This window comes from Rhipicephalus microplus, chromosome 1 (genome assembly GCF_043290135.1).
Source record: "Rhipicephalus microplus isolate Deutch F79 chromosome 1, USDA_Rmic, whole genome shotgun sequence".
In the NCBI taxonomy this organism is placed as follows: Eukaryota; Metazoa; Arthropoda; class Arachnida; order Ixodida; family Ixodidae; genus Rhipicephalus; species Rhipicephalus microplus.
The window spans coordinates 181,544,657-181,557,614 of NC_134700.1; the positions used below are offsets into that span (position 1 = coordinate 181,544,657).

At 47.4% G+C, this 12,958-nt stretch overlaps 1 protein-coding gene across 1 annotated transcript; it reads right to left on the reverse strand.

Annotated features, from left to right (window-relative positions):
* Positions 1-9,628: 9,628 nt before the first annotated feature.
* Positions 9,629-11,629, reverse strand: LOC119178545 (neprilysin-1). The gene has a single exon (XM_037429752.2). It carries the CDS (start codon positions 11,627-11,629, stop codon positions 9,629-9,631), a length of 2,001 nt encoding a protein of 666 aa, XP_037285649.2.
* Positions 11,630-12,958: the final 1,329 nt, after the last annotated feature.

Below are 12,958 nucleotides of genomic sequence, written 5' to 3' on the forward strand. Positions count from 1 at the left end.
GCCTGGTCGGAGATGACTCCGCGTTCGAAGGCTTTGATGGCCGGCCTGGAGTCGCTGTAGATGAATTCCCGTTTGCTGTCGAGCATAGCTATAGCTATAGCTACTTCGGGGTTTCGGGTGAGGATTGTGGCTGAGTTAAGAGTCTGCTGCGCGGATGATACCGCGACCGCGGCGAAGGCTTGGTTGTTGCGATAGGCAGCGGCGTCCACGAACGAGACGTTGTCCGCTTCCATGTCTATGCGCTTGAGAATGGCGGTCGCCCGCGCAAGGCGCCTGCCTCTGTTGTATTCGGGGTGTACATTTCGTGGTATGGGAGCGATCGTGATAATGTCGCGGATTTCACGGGGAATTAGAGTCAACTCTGGGGGGTCCCTGGCCCTCGAGGAGAAGAAGCCGAGCTCGCGCAGAATATGGCGGCCCGCCTTGGTGGTAGTGAGTCGGGTCAATTGGACGCGTTCCTGAGCTTCGGCGATCTCTTCTAGCGTGTTATGTACGCCAAGCTCGAGGAGTTTGTACGTTGGAGTGGTGATAGGGAGGCCAAGGGCTCGTTTGACCACCTTGCGAATAAGCGCATTGAGTTGATCGCGCTCAGCACGTAGCCACTTGTGTATAGCGGCAACGTAGGTAAAATGGCACAAAACAAACGCGTGTACGAGACGCAGCAGGTTGTCTTCTTTGAGGCCATGGTGCATCTGGGGAATATCTCATGTGAAAGTTCCGAAAGTGACCGCAATGCGATACTTACGGCTCTGCCAATGGCACTCGCACCGATACTAGGAAATGGTGGCTAGAAGGAGAGGCGTCGGCGCGCCGGAGAGCGAGCGAGAATTCATCCGGATGCGACGGCGCTGCGGTCGCTTTCGAGATGCAGCGGAATGCAGCGGTCATGAAAAACAGGGCACTGTAGAATTACAATAGGTATGATGTTGTTAGAGAAATATGGAAAGGGGTCATGGTTCCTGGTCTGACGTTCGGCAATGCGGTCTTGTGCATGAGATCAGAAGTTCAAGCAAGATTAGAAATTAAGCAACGTGGAATAGGTAGGCTTGCCTTAGGAGCTCACGGGAATACACCAAATCAGGGAGTACAAGGTGATATGGGATGGGCTTCATTTGAGGGCAGGGAAGCTACCAGAAAGACAAAATTTGAGAAGCGATTGAGAGAAATGGAGGAGGAGCGTTGGGCTAAGAAGGTATTCAGCTACTTGTACATGAAGAATGTCGATACAAAATGGAGGAAGCGAACCAGAAAATTGACTGGTAAATACTTGGAAAACAGCAGGGGGCTAAACCAAAAAGAATTATCGGTTAAGAAGAAGGTGAAGGAAGCTGAGACCGATATGTAGAGAATTGACATGATTAAGAAGTCCGCACTAGAGATCTATCGAACTTTTAAGCAGGAAATTGCCAAGGAAAGGATCTATGATAATAGTCGGGGTAGTTCTCTAATGTTTGAGGCCAGGACGGGAGTAAAGCGAACCAAGACATATCGGGCCAAATACGAAGGGTTAGACACGGTATGCAGTGCGTGTGGAGAGGAAGAGGAAATTACCGAACACTTAATAATGTTCTGTAAAGGGCTTCACCCTATAGTTCAGGATGATGGTGCAGAGTTTTTCAAAGCACTGGGGTTTAGAGACAGGGAGGGCAAAATAGACTTCAAGCGGGTAGAATTAACTAGAAGAGGGTTGTCTGATTGGTGGCTGAAGTCAAGGCAAGAGTGAAAATTAAACCCTTCACTGCAAAGTACCCATCCTCAACATTACTATTTAAAGAAAAAAAAAGATAAATCTAGTCGTTAGTTCACTGAATATTATGACTAGGTAGCGTTAGCCGCCGCCCGATCTAAAGGGTACAGCCACATCCATCCATCCATCCATCCAGATGCCACTCCTTGCGCCCGTGCATCAGTCGTATTTCGTTGCAAATATTTTACGTTATTCTGCGGATTGTAACAAAGTCTACCTGTCTCAATTCTGGCTGCGCGCTGTAAAGCGTGTATTGGCACTGAAAACTAGTGTTTTCAATTCACTTCGTACTATATGTGCTACGAAGCTTAGAAGATAGAGAATCAAGTGACTTGCCGTGAGCTTGACACCAAAACAAAGTCCGTGCAGTTTTCACTTTGATGCTGCGGTGTTCTTCGTGAAGTCTCAATGCACGTAAAGGTATCGGCAACCGTTATTTTTATGACTTGTGCAATCAAGGTCCAATTTTACAAGCAAGACATTTATTTTAACGAAAGCGAAAAACAACATGTAAAATAAACACAACATATGCATTAAGGTTGGAGAGAACTGCAAATTATACGAAACTCAGCTAAAGCAAGTAAGTAATGCAACTAAAAAGAACAGTAAATATACGATGATACAGTGGGCATACATACACACATGACATTGAGATTTGATTGACAAACATTGATACAGACCAGTTCACGAAAAAATTCATTTCTGCATATGTGAAACACAGCCAGGCAGTGACATCACAGTTCTTAATGGCTGATTTGTATCAATGTGAACAATACAATAGTAACATCACAAGAAACAACACAGTGTGAGTAATGCACAATACCATAAAATGAAACCTTGTTCTCTGAGTTAACACTACGACAGTTAGGTCATGCGTCTACACTTCAAGGACTTCATTTTTTCTCTTTTTTTTATTGGACGCATTTTCTCCAGCAACGAGAAAATGCATTCTGGTCATTGTAAAGAATCTAATTATCTGATTTGTCACTTCCAGTCTATGGTGTTCACAGCCGACCATTTTTAACCTCTTCACAGACAGGCAAGAGGTCTGTTATGCTGTCACTTTTTAACTTGTTAAAACTGAAGCAATATGTGAATGCATCTTCCATAGCTTTGACCAGGTCTGTTAAGGACTCGGACGGGTACAGAAGGCATGATTCTGCTGGAAGCAGGCAGGAATTCTCAGAGTGAAGCAACAGCCTGCTACATTCTTTGCCCTTTATCTTTTTCACCATCTTCCGGGCCACATAGCCACTGACGTAATAAGTGATTCGGGATTCACTTTTGCGTCCAATGAGATCAGTGTGGTCAGGGAGGGCTTCACAAGCAACCATCATTTCATGAACCTCATTGAGGCGCCCCACATCTAGAAGCTTATCCCGCTTATTCTGCAATTTTATTGAATTAGCCTGGATGCGCGGACATAGAAGGCTGTTCAGAAATCCAGAAGGTATGTTTCCACTGGAGGGTGACTGTGCCAAGCTGTAAAAACTGAGGCAATTCACAGAGATAAAAAATTGTGTCGGCGAAGGGTGATCATTTAAGCCAGACATTTGCTTCAGAATTCCAAAAAAGATTTTAAGCGCGTCTTGGCAGAGGCGAGACGTCATCAAGTATTTATAGCCCACGGTGTTCGTGACATAGTGCCGGATGGAAAGATGCTGGTTAGAGTGACGCGGAGTCCTTCGGCAGCTGGTTCACTCAGAAACCCACCCTCCAGTTGCTAAGAACCCGTTAATAACATGCATGTTGCTACGGACAATTAATCTGTCGTCAAAATCAGCTTCGCACACAACGCACTTATTTTCCAGTGGTTTCTCAGCGCGAGGAATCGCACACTCCCAGGCCTTGCGCCGTTCATCGTCGGCGGGAGCAGAGAAGAGAAACGCTTTCTTTCCTTGTTTGCGGGCCGAAACATATCCCACATTGCATCCAGGTGCAAAGCAGTGTCTTTGATGTTTACCCATCACTGTAGCATGATCACATTGGCCCGTATTGATCCTTAACAAGCACAAATAGGCAAAGCGCAGACGTTACAATTTGCGAGCACACGAGCAAGCGACCAAAAGTGCCGCGCGAGCGGCTGGCGAGCGCTCTCTACCGATCATGGTGGCGACTTGCGCGCCGCTCCACGGCGAACTGAAATACCAGCACGCTTCTATTCAAGGCGCGGCCGGGACGATGCTGACACCTTTCCTTCTAGCCACCATAACTAGGATAACCTTATTGAACTTATGCTAGGAGGCCTCGGAGGCGTTACATTTTGGATGCCAGCACGGGTGACGCCGCAATGGTGAGATAGAACCAGTGGTTACAACGACGTGCCAGAACTCTTCTCGGGGGAGGAGAGTGGGCAGGAAGGGCGTACCCTTATTTTTGTGCGTGGACTACAAGCAGAATTTTTTAAAAATCCGGGTTGAGGGGAAGGGGTCGAGTTAAACAGTCTATGTAGGTGCTGTTGGTTGAACGCCACTCGACCCGCTGTTGGCCCATACCATGTCTTTGCATACGTTGTTCGAAGTTCGTGTAACCTTGTCACGGAGCAAGTGGCCCTGATTCTGGTGTGTTGCTTTTGTATTTTTGTATTTTTGTTTATTTTACCCTCAAGCGCACATAGCTTTACAGAGGAGAGTGGGGTACACACACAAACACACACACACACACACACACACACACACACACACACACACACACACACACACACACACACACACACACACACACACACACACACACACACACGCACGCACGCACGCACGCACGCACGCACGCGCACACGCACGCACGCACGCACGCACGCGCGCGCACACACACACACACACACACACACACACACACACACACAACTATAACCAGGAGCAAACATTGTAACATCAATATAATAAAGAATACAAGACATGGAAATTCGATGTTAGGCAATACACTGAATGTACGTGTAAGTATCATCAGAAAGATGTGGGAAACAGTGCAAAAATATATAGGTAGAATATACACTTCACGCGTCATCACGTAAGTAATTCTGTATTGTAGATGAAAACAAGTCATGATTTGGAGATGGAAACCATGCCCGAGGGAAGGTGGTTCCAGTCTTTGGATGTGCGTGGGACGAAGAAATGATGGAAAGTGTTAGTGCACCAGCTAATGACGTGTACCTTATGTTGATCATCTAAACGGGCTTAGTAATAGGATGGAGTGGTAATGAACTGAGCTTTGTGTTTTTGCTCTTCCGAAGAAAGAATTAAGCTACCTTACTTCCATATAAACTTCGGACAGAAGCGCGCGCTTGACATATTCGCCAGGGATGGCAATGAGCCCTAGCTTATGGGTTTAACTGAGATGTAATTGCTGCTATTATCTAATTATACGACTCTAGCTATGATTTACCGTTATGTCACCTTCGTTGTGTACAACCCCTGCCTTAACCCATTGCTCCTGCCCTACCGCGGTGGTCTAGTGGCTGAGGTAGTCGGCTGCTGACCCGCAGGTCGCGGGATCGAATTCCGGCTGCGGCGGCTGCATTTCCGATGGAGGCGAAAATGTTGTATGCCCATGTTCTCAAATTTGGGTGGACGTTAACCAGGTCGCGAAACTTCCGGAGCCTTTCACTACGGCGTCTCTCATAATCATATGGTAGTTTTGGGACGTTAAACCCCACGTATATATCTAACCTATCGCTCCTACGTGAAGCAGTCTGGTTTAGCAGTAGGGGTGGTGTAGCGGGTGGAAGCTGGACCCCCTCCCGCCTTCCCAAGAGAAATCATAGTCAAAACAACGCATCATTTATGTGCCTCTCTGCCCCCATGAACACAATTGTCGTCTGTGCCCCCCCCCCCCCCCCCAATCAGAAAACAGTCACGCTATATCCACGGAGTGAATGATGAGTGGGGCGAAGCGCCCGGATGGATGGATACAGGCACAGACGGACGGAAGCATGGACTGATAGACTCGCAGACGGACAGACAGATGGATGGACGGAAACACAAACGGATGGACGGACGGGCGAAAGGACGCTTTGCCACACTCATCATCATTCACTTTGTGGATGTGCTGTAAAAGCCACTGACGCCATCTAGTTATATTATTCACAAGGGTGGATGGATGTATTCTATGAGCGTCCTCTTTATAACGGGGCGGTGACATGTGTGCCACTAGGCTCGCAAGAAAAAATGAGAAGAAAACTTTCTTTCTATGGTGGTCTAATGCCTTATCTAAGTCGGCTAAATTGATCTTAGTATAACAAAAAAAGTACATTTATGTTCCATCTCTGCCTCTTCAAACAGAGTGGCCTCATTTTCCCACTATTTCTGTTCTTTATCTCTACTCTTCCGCCGCCAATACTCTAACCATCTCTTGCTTGCTTCTATCGTGGACGTGTTCAGCTTTACATGATTGTCCCTATAACCCAAAGCCTCATGTAGGCTTGTACTCACTTGTATACCTGTGTGGATATCGCTGAATTCAATCAGAACATGTTCCATCGTTTCCTTAGCGCCCCCGGAGCACGTACATTGTTCTTCCTCTTTGGGTGGATGGACGGATGCTATTCTTTGGATGAATGGATGGATGGATGCTACGGACATATACACACAATGCCATCTATTGAGCAACTCATAAACTACAGGTGGCTACATACTACTACTACTACTACTACTACTACTACTACTACTACTACTACTACTACTACTACTACTACAGAGGAGGGAACGACCCACGGCGCAAGAAGCTTCGCCCCTGAAAAAATCCTGGTGCCGCCCCTGTTTGGCAGGCTTCTCGTATCGCTGCAGAAAGTGACGGTGGAGCAGCGTCAGCGTAGCATAGCATGTTCCATAAAGTTTCATACTATCCAATTTTATGAGCGTTGACTACTTAAAGGCCAACTCCGGCGATTTTTCTAGGTCAATGGATCTCAATGAAATTCACTGAGTATGTTCCTTTGCACCTTTCCGTCACTTGTGCCAACTTACAGGCTTGAGTGTTGCACTGATTTTTTGCGAATGAATTTTAAAGATTGCCTCGAAAAGCTCACCTCGCTTGTTAGAATTATTGGCAACACTGTCTGTATGACGTCATGTTTGGCAAGTCAACGGAAGTGACGCAGCCGATGGCATAGCTACTTTGGCCGCTACGGCGTTTATTGTGCTTTCCACGAGGCGACGGCGGCGGTGTTTGGCACGGGTACAGAACGGGAATGATTTCTTCCTTCCTCTGTGATGTTTGCCCGGTGCTTCGCTGGTCTTGCTTTCGCAGTTGTCATACTCCGCGCCGGTGGGACCGGCCTCCGGCTCTTACCAAATACTAGTACGTCATACGCAGACAGGACGCCCGGTTGGCTTTCGGTTTCGGTATTGCACATTTTAGCTTATTAAAATTATTTTTAAATTTCCTGGGCATTTCAGATATTGTGTTCGTGACAAGAATGTCTCGGAACATAGCAGCACCATAACATTGACATGGTCGAAAAATCGCCGGAGTTCAGCTCTGGTACAGTGGCTAGAATAGCTCTGGTTTTTCTGACGTGGCGCCGTGCCCTCTCCATATGGAAAGAGTGGTCGTGCAGCTTTCTGTAGCCACGCGCCATCTGTCTTTATCGGGAGAGTGCGCGTTGCCGTGTCAGAAAACTCCGGGCTGGCGCGCTGCAACGGGAACGTATACACCTTTTCACAGGAAGGAAAAAACACCGCCATGATGGGCTGTGCGCGGGAGTACAAAGGCTAAGGGTGCAGAGTTGTCAGTGCATTTTCGAGGGGACGCGCCAATTTGCACAGCCCAAGGAGGGCTATGGCGGCGCCCAGGGAGGCGTTTGTGAAAAGGTGAATAGTCAGGATTTAATTTTTGGGTGAAGTTCGCTGCAGCTATGAGGCGAGTAAGCGGAAGAGCCAAAAAGATAGACGCTCACTTGAACACGCAGATGCCATTTAGCGTTTTAGGTACATGTGAAAGGCGCGCTTGTCTCACGTGTGCCAGAACGAGAAATGACAATGAAGTAAACCAAATGTAAACATTTCGTTTGTTTGTTTGTTTGTTTCCCTGGGAGGTTGGCTCATACCCACTCAGGGGGATTGGCCAAGAAAGTGTAGTGCAGTTTTTCTGTGATCACTTTAACTATGTGTAATGAATTGGTATTATAATAAGACTAATGTAAAAATAAAAACAACATAAAAAGAGCAAACGAAAAAAATCAAGTTGAGCAATTTTGAGATTTGAGGTGTTATGATTACCACTTCAGGAGCGTGGCCTGCGCCCTGTTTTGAAACAAGCTCCCTGTAACAATTATTTTTCTCTTTCTCTCTGTTTTCCTTAAATTTCATTTCTCGCCTACTCTGTTTCAGAACTTCCCTTCAGCACTGGGGAGCCTACAGGGCCTCTTAGCCAATAGGAAGGGCGATTAGTCCCTCCACATGTATTCATCTGCGCACTGTCATCTGCTAGCAGTCTTCACGGCATGTGCTCGCCGCATTGTGTAGACGTGCTTGTTGGGGTTGATATGACAGGTCTATTGTTTTAAAAGTGCACTAAAACCGTGATTGATTTGATTGATTTGTGGGGTTTAACGTCCCAAAACCACTATATGATTATGAGAGACGCCGTAGTGGAGGGCTCCGGAAATTTTGACCACCTGGGGTTCTTTAACGTGCGCCCAAATCTGAGCACACGGGCCTACAACATTTCCGCCTCCATCGGAAATGCAGCCGCCGCAGCCGGGAATCGAACCCGCGACCTGCGGGTCAGCAGCCGAGTACCTTAGCCACTAGACCACCGCGGCGGGGCACTAAAACCGTGAAGCAAGCAAGTACATCGGGCCAATAATTGACCCGCCCCAAAGAAATTGGTAACTTGGAGATGTAACGTTGCGGAGCTTAACTCGATGCTTGATTATATGTGGGGTTTAACGTCACAAAACCGCCATATGATTATGAGAAACGCCGTGGTGGAGGGCTCCGGAAATTTCGACCACCTGGGGTTCTTTAATGTGTACCCAAATCTGAGCACACAGGCCTACAGCATTTTCGCCTCAATCAAAAATGCAGCCGCCACAGCTGCCGGGATTGGACCCCGCGACTAGCGGCTTCACTCGATTCTATTTGTGTGGTATGCATACATGTGTCAGATCGGTGATTGGTTGGTAAATAATAAGAACAGGCGTAGCTGTTTGAATTAGACTGCTTCGATCGGGCGCGCGCCCGATCGAAGCACTCTAACAGAGGAATAGAGGAAAAGATGTACTTGAAAGGGAACGCTCAACTCATTGAATGGGGAACACGGATGATTGCTGTTTCTCTCCGATACTGTTTGTCGTTCTCCTATGACTGTTTCTTCCTCGACGCGTTCTTTCGCGTCTCCCGCTGCAACGCTTTTCAACCCTCTCTCTCTATTTTTTTGCACAGTTTTTTTTTTCGTGTCAGCTATGGCAACCCAAACGACCCTGGTTCGGTGTGCACTGTGGCCCAGAATTTGTTATCTATTTTATTTGCATCGTCCTCGATTTTTCGGTCCCCCATAAGATGATTTTTTTTGCTCACAACCAATGACACCGACGCCCACAATGGAATTTCTGCGAAACAAGGTCTCGATATCACGTTAATATTCAAACTGGTCACATTCACATTGTAGCCCACAAGAGGATGATGAAAGTAGCACTAAGCGATGCAAATGAGAACAAAGCATGGTTATGTGGTTACATACCCGCTGCTAACTGCATTTACCCTCCCCCCCACCCCCCCTTCGGGCCCTGAAAACAGGGTGGGCACATGGATCAGCCCAATAGCAGTGGTTGCAATTTTTGGCGGAAAGATGTTATAAACCTATGTAAGAGCAAGGTCAAGATAGATATAGTTGAAACAGTGTTTTATGTACATCAGATCTTTTACTTTCATACAAGCCCTACCACACGTCACACAATACGTTGCTATGGTCAATCGGGCAATTAAATGCGTTGGCGAACTCGGCTGAGTGCTTCGCCATAAGGTTGCAAGTGTGGTCCTCCATGTGGATGCCATCCGTGGTGTCCTGCACGTCTTGGCAGCGGAGCAGGCAGCGGCTGACGAAAAACACTTGGTCGCTGGTGAGCACCTCGAGACCCGGCAATGCGCAGCTGCGATTGCCCCGAGCAGCGGATGCCCTCTTGTAGGCCCGAAAGAACGCCTGCGCGCCGACTGATACGCCAGCCAGTGGATCAACCTCACTGTCCCGTACTTCCGACATGCGGTCGCACTGGTACCGGTCCTCGAAATCTGCGCGCTCTTCTGGAAACCAACTTATAGGAGAGCCAAAGCCGTCGGTCAGCATATTGTTATGACCAAAAGCGCGCATTAAGTTTTGCATGATGACGCTGCCCAAGAAGCCATAATTGATCGCCGGCGAGGCACCGTAGTTGAACAGCGGACTTAGCATGGAAGCGGCAGGGATTACGAGGACGTTGGGGCCCTCGTAGAACGCGCCTACGACGTCGCTTTTGAAGCTGAAGTCCAGTTCTCGGAGATGACGCTTAAGTTCGAAGAACTTTAAAACGTGCGCTGCATTCGTGTTGACGAAGTCCGTCAAGAATATTCCCGATGCGATGGGGTAGTTTTCATAGTAGTGGCTAAGGCCGGACCAGTTTCCCAGGTTCCGATCGTAGCCGAGTTTCCATGTTACGAGCCGGAGCTTCGTGGCCAACTTCGCCTTCGTCTCGGGCAGCACCCAATCCGAGTCCTCAATGCTCTCGTAGACTTCGCTCGCCAATGTTCTGACCATTCTTCGGACCTGCTCTAGCCTGCTGTTGTTGACGAACGGGAACAAGAGAGCAGCGGAAATCGCGGGACCATAGAATGCGTACGTCGTGTCGAAGCAGTAAGCCCGCCGATCGGAGTTGCTTCCCAATTCAGCGAAGCCGCTCGCGCTGACCAGGTGCCGCGCCACTTCCCAGGTTAGGTACAGTGATTGTTCCGCGTCGTTGGCCTTGAACATCATTTGGTGGAAGAACACGGATGGCCTGGACTGCAAGCTAAGTTGGTACGTTCCCATCAAGGCTCCTCGGGAGTACTGGTGAAGCAGTTCCTTCCACTTGGCCACAAGCTTTTTCCCGTTAAGCACACTTTTCGGCTTGATCGAGCGGCTCATGAGTTTGGACTCGACGTACCATACTCTACGAATAAGGTCGGAGGTGCCCTTCTCGTCGAATCCCGTGGCCAAAATGACCGCGCTAGCGTACCTGGCGTACGAGCCGCTCCTGAGCAAAACTTTCCTCGCCCGCTTCCATTCTTCAAAAATACGACTGGAGCGGAGGTAGACGTAGCGAGCAGTTTCCTGAAATCGCGGATAAGGGTCCATCACAAGTGTGAAGAAGATCTGGAGGCCCAACCTCAACTGAAGCTCTAGTGTCGTTTCCAGGAAGCCGATGATCTTGGTGTGGAACGAAAAATCCTGCTCCTTGAAGAAAGACGCCAATGCGTGGGTCCGTCCATTCGTGTGAACGGGCTTCACGCAACTCGCGTAAAATTCCACAGCCTTCTTCAGAGCCTCTGGCAGGGACGACCTCTTGACGCCACGAGTTATGCGGTGGAAGAAGCTCGAGATGGACGTGGTCACGTTCGTTTCCATGTCGTCGAGCAAAGATGTTTGTACGATTCCCTTGAATCCGCTGCAGACGTATGAGTGGAAGTCTTTGCAGGGGTCCACTGTCATGTTCAAGCTGCTGGTCAGCAGGCGAGTCACGCGGCTAACTTCCTTCTCGTCGCAGCCATCTGGTACATCTTGGTCGAGCGAGGAGTCGTTGAATACGTTGGCGTCTGTGGTGGTGAACCTGAACATCGGAAGGTAGATCGCCAGTCCACGACGACTATGGAGCTGGTGAGCAAGCGCCAGCAAGGCACACGTTGCCGCGTAAGCGATCAGAACAGTCATCATCAAGGTCGTCTGCCTCCTTGGTAATCCTGCTGGTGGCCTGACCCCGTTGTTCTGTAGACCTCGATGGCGTCTCAAATGCTCGCTGATGAAAGTTAATCGAACCACTTTGCGCAAGACCCGCCGGCACATAGTCAGGACTATCATAACTAAGCCGAGTGTCCTATAGTCTGTTAAGACTGTTCATCGAAGATGGTTGCTTCTTGGACCATGGCGTGTACCCACTACAGGGGCTATAGTCAAGAAAAAAAAAGGTTTCGTTATTGCAAATTTATTTTGGAGTTTTAATATTAAAATTTATCAAAACTTGAAAGCAAGATAACACGAATATAGAGGAATATTAACCTAGTGGTAAGCTAGAAAATTTTCAGCAATTAAGTTGCAGCAATTAAAAAAATGAGAAGAAGAATTTAAATTCCTGTTTGTGTATTTATTATTATTGCTGTGATGAATTATTTTAAAAGGAATAAAGAAAGGTTTATTTTTTCCTTCACTTTAATTTATATTCAAAGTAAGTTTTATACTGTCTTATCTGAATAGGTGAAAAGCAATTTTCACACTCTTTTTGATACGTGCGTTGTTACGTTGGTTATCGAAATTCAGTCATCGAAAAGTCTAACAAAGTCATAGTCAGAGTGCGTATGATTCATGTTAGAGTCAACAACAACAACAACAAGTGTGGATTGAATATAACCCCCGAAGAAGACAGGAGTCTTGCTCTTGTTACTCTTGTGGCTCATACCGCTGTGGGGGATCGGCCTAGAATTGAGAGGTCCTGTAAAATATTATAGAGATTTAGAGTAACACGAAGGTCTTAGAATAAAACATTGCACATTTTAGAATGAAATTTTCATGTCCGTCTTAGGCAAACTTTTTCGTCTTCGAAAGCTGGACCAGAAATTATCAGAACCGGTTATTCTTTCTTTTGGGGCGACGAATCTGTGATACAGCCAGAGAGATGTTTTATTCGTCACTGAGAAATTTATCATTGCGATTAAGAAAATATGTTACTACGCTTTGCCAGTTTTAAATATTGCGCTACTGATTATTGACACTTCCAATAAATATATTCGCTAACCATAGGATCTAGGTGTGATGCTCTGCAAAAATAACCTGAACTCGCGAAGAGACTGATCCCCTGCACTTGGTTTGTGCCATGCTCAGGGGACAAAAACAGCCCGACTACGACGACGACGACGATGACGACGACGATGATGATAATGATGATGATTATGATGAATCTCTTGCATTGCTGGCACTCGCCCACAGAGGGGAATCGGCCAAGAACCGGGAAGCAGGATCTTGGTTATGTATGTAAAACCATCCAAC